We start from the raw sequence: 12,804 nt of genomic DNA, 5'->3' as shown, positions 1-12,804 counted from the left end.
AGTATATATGAATTCCATTTCTCAAGTTCTAATTTCTGTCTTTTATAATTTTTGAATAATAGCATTATAAACTACTATCTTCTGATAATCAATTAGGAGGTATGTATGTTCATATACTTAGCTCTACTGATTTATATATGTACATATTGAATCCAATTGTAGAAAAATTCTATACTTCAACAGATAATTTAAAACCGGTAATCTTAAATGAAATATTTTTGTTGATGTGACGAAGACAATCGATATGATAGAAGACTGAGTGGTTGTGATTGACACAAGCATCATTGTCGAAAACTTTTAAATAGAACATTCATTTGTGATTAATGCTCTCGTTATTGTGTTGTGTAGAACTCTTTACTACTCTACGATATTTTAAAATCAGATCCAGAATTAAATCCACATCTACCCATTGTATTAAATATACAGTAAGTTTCAACAAGATTTGGCTTCAGTTACTCTTTTCAGCTGACTGGTATTTTCCGCTCGCTAGTTCTTTATTTATCACGCCTGTTTTTACTATAAATATAAATAATTTGAATATTTTTTTATAAATAAAATACTATGTAAGATATTATTTAAATTATAGGTATAAAATTATTTGGCATTATTTAAATAAATAAAATAACACAATTCTGTTTAAACTAATTTCTTATACTTTGTTATTAAAACAATAGTATATATAATATTTTACTTGTTTGTGTAAGCATTACTTTTTGGCAAGCGCTATGCCTAGACCCAAAATACCGCCTAACACAAGAACTGCTCCTCCAGCTACAGCCATGCCTTTCTTCAAATCTTTGTCGTATCGCTTTTGAATGCACTCCTAAAAAAATATATTTAAAAAACAGCAATTTAATAAAATACCAGCATGACACATATAATAAATTCGACTGCACTGAAGTTAAAATACCCTTCACAACTGGATTTTTCATAACATAATAGTATATAAAAATACCTATATCTTGATTTTGTTCGGTCGGTTTGTTTGGCAGCTTCTTGCTACAGAAGTTCGATCTGAACAATATCTTCAGAAATTGTACCGTTGCCTTGAACAACAAGCTGGCCAAATTTTGTTAAAATATCTTGGTAAATACTTTTTTTTATACAAGAATGGAGTTTTAGTACATTTCATTGATTGTTGAGTTTGTATGCCAGCTATGTTATAGTAGTCTGATCTGGAAAATTTCTTCAGGTATTGTAGAGTTGCCTTGGATAATTATCAAGCCAAATATCGTGAAGATATCTGAAGAAAAGGACCTTAGAAGAACTTAATTTTAATCATTTAGTATGTACTCAGTTCAAGTGAGCACATCTCAAAATTCAGAGACTAGTTCGAGTATATGACATCAGATATACAAGCTAATTCAACGTATTTACATATACATATATATTTTATAGGGTCTCGAACGGTTCCTTCTGGGTATTACAAAATTCGTTAAATTTAGTATACCCTGTTCAGGGTATAATAACTATAGTATACAAATTTTGTGGTTTTTGTATATGTACATATATAATACATATATGTATATATAGTAATATGTAACATTAAATACCTCTAATGAGCGAACTTGAGGATTTTCCTCTATTTCCAGGAAAGCTTTACAATATTGAAGTGCACGGTCGTAATTTTTCATACGCGCTTCTCCCAGTGCCAAATAATAAAGATAATCACGCCTTCCTTCGGAATGCTGTTCCATTAATTCTTCCAACAATTCAATGCCCTACAAAATTAACAAGTATGTATTATTATTGACATGGACAATTATAGTTTAGAGTCAAACGATGATTCATAATAACTACCATGATAAAAATTATAGTAAGAGAAATTCATTTTTAATTATATACCTTAGCGATATCTTGTTTGTGCGCACATCTGACCAAACAAAGTGCATAACCAAATTTTGCTTCTACACTTGCACGTCCATCCAATTCCAATTCTCGAAGATATTTTTGCTCATTACGCTTCAATAAATATAGTAACAATATTATTACAAAATCCATGGTTATATTACTACATACATACATCAAAATCTTCCTGAGGTACAATCGTCTCCATCATTTCCTCCATCATTTTGACTTCTTCCGCTTCCAAATCCACTTTGAATTTTATTTCTTTAAATTATAATGCAATTGCTAATAAATTTCACCAAATTCCACTTAATTGCAATGCGAATTGCAATAGATGAGCCAACTCAATACTAAACAAAGATAAGAGATGATAATCAAATATATCGATTTGTTGGGCGATTGCGATTATAAAAAAACTTAAATTCGATATCGCATACAACATTTTTTGTAACATAATTTATAACACATAATAATAAAAGCATTTAAACAATTATCACTATTACAGAAATTATATTAACTTACACTTTTCTGATATTAAGCATAGCGACTACATAATAATCTGATGTTGGCTTATGATTTCTTGAATTTAAAATAGTAATATTGGCGAACAAATCAACAAACGCTGAATCCTTTTTTATATAATATTGCAGTATTTGTAATAATAATTAAAGATAAACTAATTTTAAATAACTTTATTTAAACAATATAAATGTGCTCGTTCATTCAATCATTCAAAGTATAGCATCCACAACATAAATGTATACACGAGGCATAATGTTTCTCGTAATCTACATTTAATAGGGGCAAAGAATTTTTTGAGAAATTCAATACAACACTGCGCTGTTAACTCGTTTGATGGAAACTGCTGGCTTTCTCGCTTCACAAATTTATACAAAATTTTCATTTTATTTGTTTGTCGATGTAGATTTTAAATTAAAATTCATAGAATATTAAACACGTTAAGTGAGGAAACGACATTGACGCCTGAATTATGAATTAACAGTTGCATGTACCTAAAGCGACAAAGAGACTGTGACTACGACCGCAACATTCCCGACCGGGAGGGAGCTCTTGAAATGGAGCAACACAGCAATCACAACCAATCGAAATTGTTCATTTGTACGGCTGTAGATTTTCGAGACGAATTGGAAGAGGTCTGTTTAATATTTATTCAACCGACATTTAAAACCATTTTGTCACATTTTTTAATGCAGTGTTTTATGTGTTAATGAAATTGTTTTCTAAATAGTGAATATTGCAAAAACTTATTTTATGCCTTTATTTTAACTTGCAGAGATTTGAACGTGCATACGTGAGCCTGCAACAGCAAATCAATGGCCTCAATGAAAAGGATATGCATGACATTCTGTCACAACTCGTATGTAAAGAAAAACAGCATGAAGATATTTCAATAGGATTTTTATACACAATGTTAACAGACCCTGCCGTGGCGCCAAAAGCTTATAGAGATTTGACACTTGTCGCTAGGGATGGAATGAATATGGTTGTTTCAAATCTTACAATGCTTGTAGCGGAAAAATATGGGAAATTAACAGAAGTGGCACGCCGCCAGCTAATATGGTTACTACGAGAACTTGTAAAACATCAAGTACTTTTGGTGGAAAATATAGTGTGGAATTGCCTTAGACAAGCTGGTGGTGGTGATGTCTCTATCAAAAATATCTTTCTGGTTGAAGGCCTTCTTGACATATTCATCGATTATCGTGCTTGGCTAGAATCACAGGCATTTCTTGTACAGACAGTAGTATATAGCTATGTTCGTCTTATAGAAGATCACGCAAGTCCGTCACTGACTACTCTTCGACAAAAAGAAGTAAAATTTATAATATCATTAATACGCGATCGTTTCTTGGACATAATACCACTAGGTAGAGACTTTGTAAGGTAAGCAACATAACATTATAGTAATTACTATCAAATAGTTTTGCAAAAGTTACACAATATATTTATAAATAATATCTATATTAACTATTCCAACAGGCTCTTACAAAATGTAGCGAGAGTTCCCGAATTTGAACAATTATGGCGGGATATTTTACATAGCCCTGAAAGTCTACATCCAACATTTACCGGCATTTGGCAACTTTTGCAGACACGAACAAGCCGACGATTTCTTCAAAGTCGTTTAACGCCAGAAATTGAACGTAAATTGACATTTCTTGCATCATCTGTTAAGTTCGGCAATCAGAAACGTTACCAGGACTGGTTCCAGGATAAATATTTTGCAACTCCCGAATCGCATAGCTTACGTTCAGATTTAATAAGGTTTATTATAAATGTCATACATCCTACAAATGATATGTTGTGTTCGGATATCATTCCTCGTTGGGCCATCATTGGCTGGCTGATATCATCTTGTACAAATCCGATTGCTTTGGCTAACGCAAAACTTTCGCTCTTTTATGATTGGCTATTTTTTGATCCGATCAAGGATAATATTATGAACATCGAACCGGGCATTTTAGTAATGTATCATTCAATACGGAACCATCCATTCGTCAGCAGCACACTTTTGGATTTTCTCTGCCGCATAATGAAAAATTTTGATATACGTCACGAGGATAAAATACGTACTGGTGTTTATAATTCATTAAATAAGATACTCGAAAAACAGGTATGAAAATTAATTTACAAAAATAGTGTTGATAGTCTACTGTTAATTTATTCATAATTTTAATTGAAAAAAACAACAACGTAACTTATTAGGGCGAATAATTATGAAAACAACTTTTTGGCAACGGATAAAGCAGTTAATATTTTTCATTTTCCAAATGTGATTTTTTGTGGCATTTTACCATTTTTTTTTTTTTAATATGTGCGAATTATTTTCCCATGGCTATTTTATAGATTTAATTAACAAATTCCCCATTTTCAGGTCATTCCAAATTTACAGCCCTTATTTGAATCGCCGAAATTGGATCGAGAGCTGCGTAATTTGATCAGAGAAAATTTTCGTGAATTTGTTTCACCCACACAACATCCTGCAACACCAATGGTACCAATGCCACCATTTAAAAAAGAAACAGAACCTCGTGTACTACACCGTGGTCAAACTTTTTTCGCTGGACCATTAGCACAACAACCTGAAATGCATCTACAAAATAATTTTCAACTCAGTACCAATGCAGCTGATTTAACAGAAGCTCCAAGCGTCGATCCTAGTGCAATAGGTAGTGGTGGTGTTAGTACTACATCCAACCTCGAAGAGGATAGTAAATCAACGGTTATATCATCCGAAAGTATTGATATTGAAACCGAAGCAGCCTTCAGCGAAGATGACGATGACGTTGCGAAAGATGTCAAAAGTGAAGAGCTAACCGACGACGATGATGATTTGCCTTTATCAAAAGTGCGATTAAAAGAGAAACCCATACCGGAGAAAATCGATCTACCCGCCTCTATAAGTGACTCATTCGAAACATTTGTCACAAAACGCAACTCCTTTACTTGGGAAGCATTTTTGTTGGATTTTCGAACATTGCCCGCCTCAGCATTGGATGAAGCACAATTGAATTATGTGATCTCGAATACGCATTTAATTTTACGTGAAACATTGCCACAACAAAATATTTTCACCGATAGTAAAACCGATGAAAAAAATTTGGCAAAAAGTATAAGTTATCCACTTTTCGGACTATTTCGTTTTCTCTACGAGAATGATGATAAAAGTAAAAAACCATTTCAAACTCTGCTGTCTGAAATATGTGAACGAATACCGGAAATCGGTTATTTGTTACTTTACTTTATGAAAGTTCATGTTAAATTACAAACGCGTAAGAATAGCCAACAGGCGACACAATTCAAAACGCCAATTTATCGGTTGTTATGTGAGGCGAGTGGTGAAAAAGTTGACGATTGTTTAGCGCGTGACTTAGATTTACTTGAAAAAGAAAGTACGATAATTTTCCTTTGGCTTTTGCCAGATATTTATCGCGAGTTCAAAAGTACAGCCATAAACAATAGCGAATTGTTGCGTATTACGTTGCGATGTATCGATGCGAAGAACTTGCGTGACCTTATTTACTATGTGGCGCAAGGCAAATTGACACTCTTCAAGCAGGATGGACTGATCGACTGCCTGCGCGAGAGCTTAGTTTATGAAACATTTGAGCAACTGAGCCTGTGGCAGTTGGTGCAAGCGCATGATGTTCCGCTTAAGTGTTTACAGGTAAATTATTAAAATCCGGAATATCCCAACGAATACATTGCAGAGAAACATAAATAATGATAAAGCTTTGATTATTTATATAATTTTTATATTTTAGGATATCTTACCTGAGCTTGAATCTTCAAGTCATCCAGAAGCTCTCAGCTATATGCTATTATGGCTGAAAAACGAGGAACCCACAAATGAACTGATACGACTATTATTGAGTAGAGAGACAAAATCACGGGGTGATCCTTTTGTCACATCGGCATTACGGTAAACAAAATCATACATACTTACAATAAGGCTAGCAATTTTCTTATTTTTGGTTTAAAAATAATGTTTTTAATTTTAAAATTGAATTGCCAAAGTTTAAAACTGCGTTATATCGATTTCCGCAAAACTACAAGTCCAACAAAATAATTAAGTTGCAGGTAGTAAAAAGGCCAACTGCTTTTGTATTTGCACCTTTTCATATAACTGAACAATTAAAATAACCAATGTTTTGATTTTTCAATGGGCCTAACCTACTAAGAATTTCTTCTTTTAAAAGTTATCGACCATGGTCTAATATTTTTTGTATTAGTCGCATATTAATTTTTTTATTAACATACATACAATTACAAATATATAATTGTTTCTAGTTTCTGGTGTCAGCGCGGCGAGGAAAAACTGTCAGAAATCATAGCATCACTGCTCACGTCAAAGTATCCCAGCTCTTCTCCAAACAAACGGAAAAGACTAACTAAAGGTAGTTCTGCAATGAGTAGTTTACCCTCCGCCGATCAGGTATACATACATAGACATATAAATCGCAAACTAACAACAACTACAATTGGCATTATTCATTCTTATTTCAGGTGCTGAGTCACTTGGAGCACTATCGACGAAGTTGTAGGCATGGTACAGGCACAGGGCTTTACGTTTACGATACTATGCAACGCGCGTTACAAGCAGCGTATACACATAGTAATGAGAGCACAAAAGTAAGTTTTCATTTTTACGCACAGCGTATATTAAAGTTCGTAACACACAAAAGGAATTGTCGGAGACCGGAATATACATATATAAATGATCAGTGCGACGAGCTGAGTTAATTTATTAATCTCTGCTTTCTCTACATACGAGAACTAGTCCTAGTCCATCAGTTTTTGAGTTATCGATCCTTAAATTTGTAAACGTTCTTTTCTTCCGAAGTTGCTGCTCAATATCCGGGCACTGTAGCATCTAACTGCCATACAAACTGAACAAAGACAATGAAGTTCTTGAACGGAGAATTTTATTATTTGACAAGATATTTTCACGAAATTTGGCATGCCTTATCCGAATAAATTTCAGATCGGCCGAATATAGCATATAACTGTCACGCAAACTGAACTATGAAAATCAAGTTCTTGTATTGAGAAAAGGTTATATATATGAAGAATATTCGGAGCAACGAAGTTAAAATTTTTCTTGTTTCCTCGATATTTACCCAAAACGAAATTTCGATATGCTTTTGTTACAATATATCCAATGTGCTGGATTATATATACATATATTTTTTTTAATTTTTCAGAAGCAATATAGCGATCTATTTGCGCTGGCGGCTGAAGATGAAACGACAGCAGTGGGGAGACGTGGTGGTAGTGGACGTGGCAGAAAACAACCGACTAGTAAAAAAGATACAAATAACCACAATGCGAGTAACAAGAAAAACTCAGATCCCGTTAAAACGATTTATTCATCTGATGAAGAATCAAGTGAAGTAGGCTAAACGAAACGGTTTAAAATATAATACGTATATATGATTATATTTAATTATTTTTTTTTCAGGAGGATTGGCCTAAGCAAAAAATTTCACAAGCCAAGAAACGGAAAAAAACCATTAATGATTCTGACTGACAGTATCAACAAGGATTTTATTGTTATGATGTAGATCCATATAATAATGAGAAAGATTTTTCTAATTAAATTGTTTAAATATAAAAAAATGCAAATAAAAAAAGTATAATGAAAAAAAAAAATATATATATATATGAAAATAATAATGCCAATATGTAGATGTTTCAAATGTTGAAATATTCACGTTATATTTTTTTATTTTACATCAAAAATAAAAAGTAAAAAAGTCTAACTAAAACTTACAAATATAAATAAACATATTAAATGGTATGATAAACATTGAAACAAGTATAATGATTGTACATCTTTTTAATCGAAATAACCTCCAAGATACAAAAATTTTACAAATGCATTTGTATTTTTCCACGTAATTATTCTGACACATGTCCACACACATTGTATGTATATCGTAAGTAATTCCTTTTATAGTAAGAATCTACCATAGTTGTCGTCTGTTGTATGCATACTAATAATTCTATTTTCTTTAATAGAAATCAAATTATATTTTGATTGCCGTCAGGTAGTCATGTTTGTTTAGTAACAACCTGTTAGTATTTTCGTAAACCAGTAATGTCACCGTTAGTGATCAAAAATCGAGAAATAAAGCTATATCCGTACAATTGGCGTACATACATATATATTATATATTTTCTTATTTACAGTCTGTTTATAGTTAAAAAATAAAAATAGAATAAGGACAATGGGTAAAATTCGTTTGTATAACTTCTGCGATTAATACTATTGACAGTACTCAGTTACTCAATTCAATAATTTAACTTGTTAATAACATTTTGTTGCGATCGCGCAAACCATCCAATTTAGAACTGATGCATGGTGTGTGTTTTTTGCGCGAATTTAGAACTGATGCATGGTGTGCGTTTTTTGCGCGAATATGAGCGCAAACAACGCTGTTCCAAAGAAGCAGGCGGGGTTTGATTTGCTGTAAACAAAATAATTATAAATATAGTAAGATTGATAATTATTAAAAACAGTGCAGAAGGTCTCCACATTACTTGACGCAATAAGAACCTCTGAGTAAAATTATTAAAAATATAGAAATTGTTTGTATTATACAAGTAGACTCTTGCAACTTGCAAGAATCAAAGCCAGGGTGCCTAACATCAACCAGGGGATCGGAATCCAAGTAATATATAAATAAAAATAAAAGTTAAAAAAAAAAATGTATCTGTATGTGATTTCACATAAAAGCGTTCAATTTTGATCCTGGTTCCATTAAAGCCCTCTCATACCGTCTCGGGGATAAAATTTAATGTCTCTGGCGTATTTAGTTATTAATTTATCGCTCCTTTTGTACATAGTTCTTAACAGTACTGTTACATGGGGTGTGAACGGTGTTATCATACATTTTCAAACTGTCGCTGAGAGTTCTTATAATATTAAGTTGTTGTAGGTTTAATGGTTTAGGAGATACATACATACGTAGATTAAACTTATTAGATTAGATCTCCTACTTTTTCAAAACTTTTTGCTCACAGGTGCCTCTTGCTACTGTGCCAAATTATAGCTTTATATCATAATTTAGCGCTTAGTTTTGGTAATTTATACGTTTTCAGTTAATAGCGTTTTGTGGTCGTGACAGTGATCCGATTACGCCCATCTAAAGAACTCGTTTTTTTTTTGCCAGGGAACGCCCATACCAAATTTTATTAAGATATCTTAATTTTTACTCAAGTTACAGTTTTTACGCACGGACAGTCTTTCGTATATCAACTCGTCTCGTCATCCTGATCATTTATATATACATATGTATATATAACCCTATATCTATCTCGATTAGTTTTAGGTGATACATACAACCACTATTTGAACAGACTATTATACTCAACAACATGTTGCAATAGTATAAAAAAGTAGCGAAAGAGCCAACTTCATTTTTTGACGGAATCATAAACTAGACCGTGTGAAGTCAAAGTGAAAGTTAGAAATCATAATATAAGATATAATATATTAGGACAGAGAAATGGAAGGGCTGATTGTATTCATTTTTGACATATCTCAGGTATACTTGAAAACTTATTTTCAAGCAATTTTATAAATATATAAGCCGGATGTTTTAAAATCCTGAATATGAGTTATATGGGGGCTACGAGAAATATTGACCCAATAAAATCCATTTCTAACAGACGGTGACTTTCTCTACATTTTCCAATATTGCCAACACCTAAAAGAATTAACCAGCTGTGATCCTTGCATGTCGCAAGAGTAACAAGAATATAAAATGTCCAGTTACACCTGAACTTTGTTCTTCCTTACTTGTTAATACATATTATCTTACCTCCATTTTGTTCATACTGCTTGAGTAGTTTTTTAGCTTCGCGTAACTTGCGTAGTAAAATTTCATTCTTTCGTTTTTCAATAGTCAACTCTTGATTAAGTTGCGATTTCGTCTTTGATTCCAATGAGCTCAATATACTGCATGAACAAAATAAAGAAATCTTATTATATTATAATCGGCAATGAGTTAACATATTTCACTATATTTTATATTATTATATTTTACTTACGGATGATTAAATATAGATGTTGATGAAGGGCGCTTTTCCGGATCGGGATGTGTCATAAGTTTGATGAGTTCATTAAATTCTGGACTTAATGTTGATATATTTGGTACTTCTCCGTTACGCAAGTTCTGCCATTCAGGTCCATTTTTCGGCAGTGGTCCTCCACCGGCTGCTTCAAACAGTGTCATACCAAGTGAAAATATATCTGCTTTAAACAAGTTACTAAAATCTTCCTGTAGTATTTCAAATGGTAAATAACGACAATCGCCTTCTTCAACGTGTGGTTCTTTTACCGATGTCACATGCCCAAGATCACCAATTTTATATGTTGTAATGCACTCTGTGTTACTAAGTTCTTCATATATACCATCCATACCATCTTCGTAGTATTCTTTTGTCAACGGTGTTGAACTGGACTTATGTAGCGACGGCATTTTCGTTAGAAAAATATTGCCTGATTTCAAGTCCATATGCACCAAATCATTTGAGTGTATATATCGCAATCCTTCTGCCACATGAAGTAATAAAATTTTCAATTCAGACTCAACGAGAAAACGTTTTTGTATAAGAGATTGTAAACTGCCGCCGTTGCAATATTCATTCTGTATAAGCATATGATTATCTTCCGCCCACGCAGAGTAATAGCGTACAACGTTGTCATGTTTACCTAATACTGCATGTGCCCATACTTCGTTCAGAGCCCGTTTTCTATAAGGTAAATTTGAAAACAAATTTTAATATGCTTAGTATGATTTTAAAAAATAAATAAAATATTCTCAAAACATTTAAAACACTCACTCGAAAAAACTGCCTGCCACCGGTTTTATGCTTTTCTTAATGGCATATATGCAACCATCCAAACGATTAAGACACTGATAAACTAAACCGAACTCTCCAATCCCTAAAAAGCGTTTGAACTTAATACATATAAAAGGAACAACTCAAAGGCGTATATTATGTATGTACTAACCAATCAGAGATATTTCTAAGAATTCTTTTTGATAACGGCTAATATTTGTGTCTTGCAAAGCTAGTCTCTTTGGAGCTTGAAGTACTTCCACATTGCCATCTTCTTCGCCTCCTTCTATATTTTCTGCCTCTGTGTTTAAAAATATCGTTAGTGATTGATTGCTTAAATTGTCTCTACCAAATTGAGTTCGGCATCGTTTCTTATTTCGAGCCAAAAAACCTACATATAAACAAAAATAAGATAATTAAATATATTAAGGAAAGGTATGTTTATAATGTCTTACTGTCTGGGGTAAAAGGATTCACATTTGCGGTCTGTTGAAAATTATCTAAAACTCGACTATGCAATGGTAGCGATCGTGGTCGTTCCTCTATTTCGCTCTTTCGCGCAACGTCTGCTGCAACCGCTGCAGACAGATGGTTTCTCGATTTTTGCAGAATGGTTTTCGGTGTGGCGGGGGTGTCGAAAAGTCTCAATGCTCTTACTTTGCGGTAAGGAGGCGAAACAGCTGCAATTGCTGACGAGCGCGTTTGTACTGGGCTTGACCGTTTCTGTGGTTCCTCATTGATCTGTGGTGATGCAAAACGTAGTTTCCGAGGTTGAATATGACAAACAGGAGAAGGCGAATGCATCTCAACGCTAGAGTTTAATTCAATTTGTTCCTGAGAACTATCCGCGTCGTTTTTCCTTTCGGGTTGAAGCTTTCGAAATGCTTCCATTTCGAGCATTTGTTTGATAATAATGTTCAACTATTATATAAGTCGTATTTACTTTCTGCAAAAACAAACTTCAGCAAAAACAATAATCACAAGAAATTCAATGAATAAAGAAATATTTGAGATTCGTCTAGTTAAACTGAAATTGAACTTAAATTAATGACTTGAAGTTGGCTGTAATTTACAGTTAAAATTTCGGACCGAAGGAATTTCATTAACCAGAGATGTTAATATAACCCCTCAGAGGTGCATTCATTATGTAAATAAAATGATAAGATATCCCATTCAACTCCTTAAAATTGCACTCTGCCGCTTGAATGAATAAATGGCAATGTTGATATTTAAATAACATTTTTCCCTGCTTCTCTTCTAATTTTTACAAAGAAAATTTAAACGTATATTTCAAAATAAATATTTTATGTATATTCTGTAGTACACAAAATATACATACATTTTATTTCAAATATGTAATGAAGCCCAAAGCTTTAAAGAAATATAGAACAAAAACGTTAACACTACTTTATTTTTTTGAATCAGTAGGCTCGTAAGCACTGTTGTCCTTTTTAGCAATATTTTTCAACATAAATATTCATAAAGTACAGTATACTAACATCAGGATGAGAAAAACTTGGTTTACTAATTTCTTCCAATAACATTTAATTATTATTGCTTGATATTTGAAAACAGTTAGTATTA

The 12,804-nt window shown here is 32.8% G+C and overlaps 3 protein-coding genes across 4 annotated transcripts; 1 reads left to right on the top strand and 2 right to left on the bottom strand.

Moving 5' to 3' along the window:
- Position 1: 1 nt before the first annotated feature.
- Positions 2–2,217, bottom strand: LOC105233367 (mitochondrial fission 1 protein). Of its 2 annotated transcripts, none has more exons than XM_011215439.3 (5): positions 2,024–2,217; positions 1,846–1,962; positions 1,554–1,721; positions 692–823; positions 2–516 (listed from the first exon to the last, which is right to left on the bottom strand). In XM_011215439.3, exons 1-4 carry the CDS (start codon positions 2,069–2,071, stop codon positions 707–709), a joined length of 450 nt encoding a protein of 149 aa, XP_011213741.2. In that variant the 5' UTR covers positions 2,072–2,217; the 3' UTR covers positions 2–516; positions 692–706. The 2 variants fall into 2 exon arrangements, with proteins under 2 accessions (XP_011213741.2, XP_011213740.2); XM_011215438.3 differs by having other exon boundaries at positions 711–823; positions 2,024–2,216.
- A 452-nt stretch (positions 2,218–2,669) lies between these two features.
- LOC105233365 (integrator complex subunit 3 homolog) lies at positions 2,670–8,538 on the top strand. Its single transcript, XM_011215435.4, has 9 exons — positions 2,670–3,002; positions 3,143–3,753; positions 3,850–4,483; positions 4,745–6,037; positions 6,135–6,292; positions 6,661–6,805; positions 6,877–7,002; positions 7,575–7,763; positions 7,832–8,538. The coding sequence occupies exons 1-9, from the start codon at positions 2,856–2,858 to the stop codon at positions 7,898–7,900; spliced, it is 3,372 nt and encodes a 1,123-aa protein (XP_011213737.2). The 5' UTR covers positions 2,670–2,855; the 3' UTR covers positions 7,901–8,538.
- Positions 8,521–12,284, bottom strand: LOC105233364 (wee1-like protein kinase). The gene is made up of 6 exons (XM_029553438.2): positions 11,676–12,284; positions 11,393–11,611; positions 11,221–11,323; positions 10,426–11,130; positions 10,197–10,333; positions 8,521–8,840 (listed from the first exon to the last, which is right to left on the bottom strand). Exons 1-6 carry the CDS (start codon positions 12,118–12,120, stop codon positions 8,719–8,721), a joined length of 1,731 nt encoding a protein of 576 aa, XP_029409298.1. The 5' UTR covers positions 12,121–12,284; the 3' UTR covers positions 8,521–8,718.
- Between the last annotated feature and the right edge of the window lie 520 nt (positions 12,285–12,804).

Source organism: Bactrocera dorsalis, unplaced genomic scaffold (genome assembly GCF_023373825.1).
Source record: "Bactrocera dorsalis isolate Fly_Bdor unplaced genomic scaffold, ASM2337382v1 BdCtg247, whole genome shotgun sequence".
Taxonomy (NCBI): domain Eukaryota; kingdom Metazoa; phylum Arthropoda; class Insecta; order Diptera; family Tephritidae; genus Bactrocera; species Bactrocera dorsalis.
The sequence above is the reverse complement of the archived record's forward strand: the minus strand, read 5'-3'. Positions and strand labels throughout refer to the sequence as shown.

What these genes read in the sequence shown, in the direction of transcription:
- LOC105233367 (XM_011215438.3), bottom strand. Translation starts at nt 2,071, where the DNA reads ATGATGGAGGAAATGATGGAGACGATTGTACCTCAGGAAGATTTTGAT. An exon ending in ACAAACAAGATATCGCTAAG is followed by an intron (nt 1,722 to 1,845) that starts GTATATAATTAA and finishes TTAATTTTGTAG; the next exon opens with GGCATTGAATTGTTGGAAGA. An exon ending in CTCAAGTTCGCTCATTAGAG is followed by an intron (nt 824 to 1,553) that starts GTATTTAATGTT and finishes ATATTTTTTTAG; the next exon opens with GAGTGCATTCAAAAGCGATA.
- LOC105233365 (XM_011215435.4), top strand. Translation starts at nt 2,856, where the DNA reads ATGTACCTAAAGCGACAAAGAGACTGTGACTACGACCGCAACATTCCC. An exon ending in ATAAGATACTCGAAAAACAG is followed by an intron (nt 4,484 to 4,744) that starts GTATGAAAATTA and finishes CCCCATTTTCAG; the next exon opens with GTCATTCCAAATTTACAGCC. An exon ending in GTTTACCCTCCGCCGATCAG is followed by an intron (nt 6,806 to 6,876) that starts GTATACATACAT and finishes TTCTTATTTCAG; the next exon opens with GTGCTGAGTCACTTGGAGCA.
- LOC105233364 (XM_029553438.2), bottom strand. Translation starts at nt 12,120, where the DNA reads ATGCTCGAAATGGAAGCATTTCGAAAGCTTCAACCCGAAAGGAAAAAC. An exon ending in CTTAGAAATATCTCTGATTG is followed by an intron (nt 11,324 to 11,392) that starts GTTAGTACATAC and finishes AACGCTTTTTAG; the next exon opens with GGATTGGAGAGTTCGGTTTA. An exon ending in ACATCTATATTTAATCATCC is followed by an intron (nt 10,334 to 10,425) that starts GTAAGTAAAATA and finishes TTGTTCATGCAG; the next exon opens with TATATTGAGCTCATTGGAAT.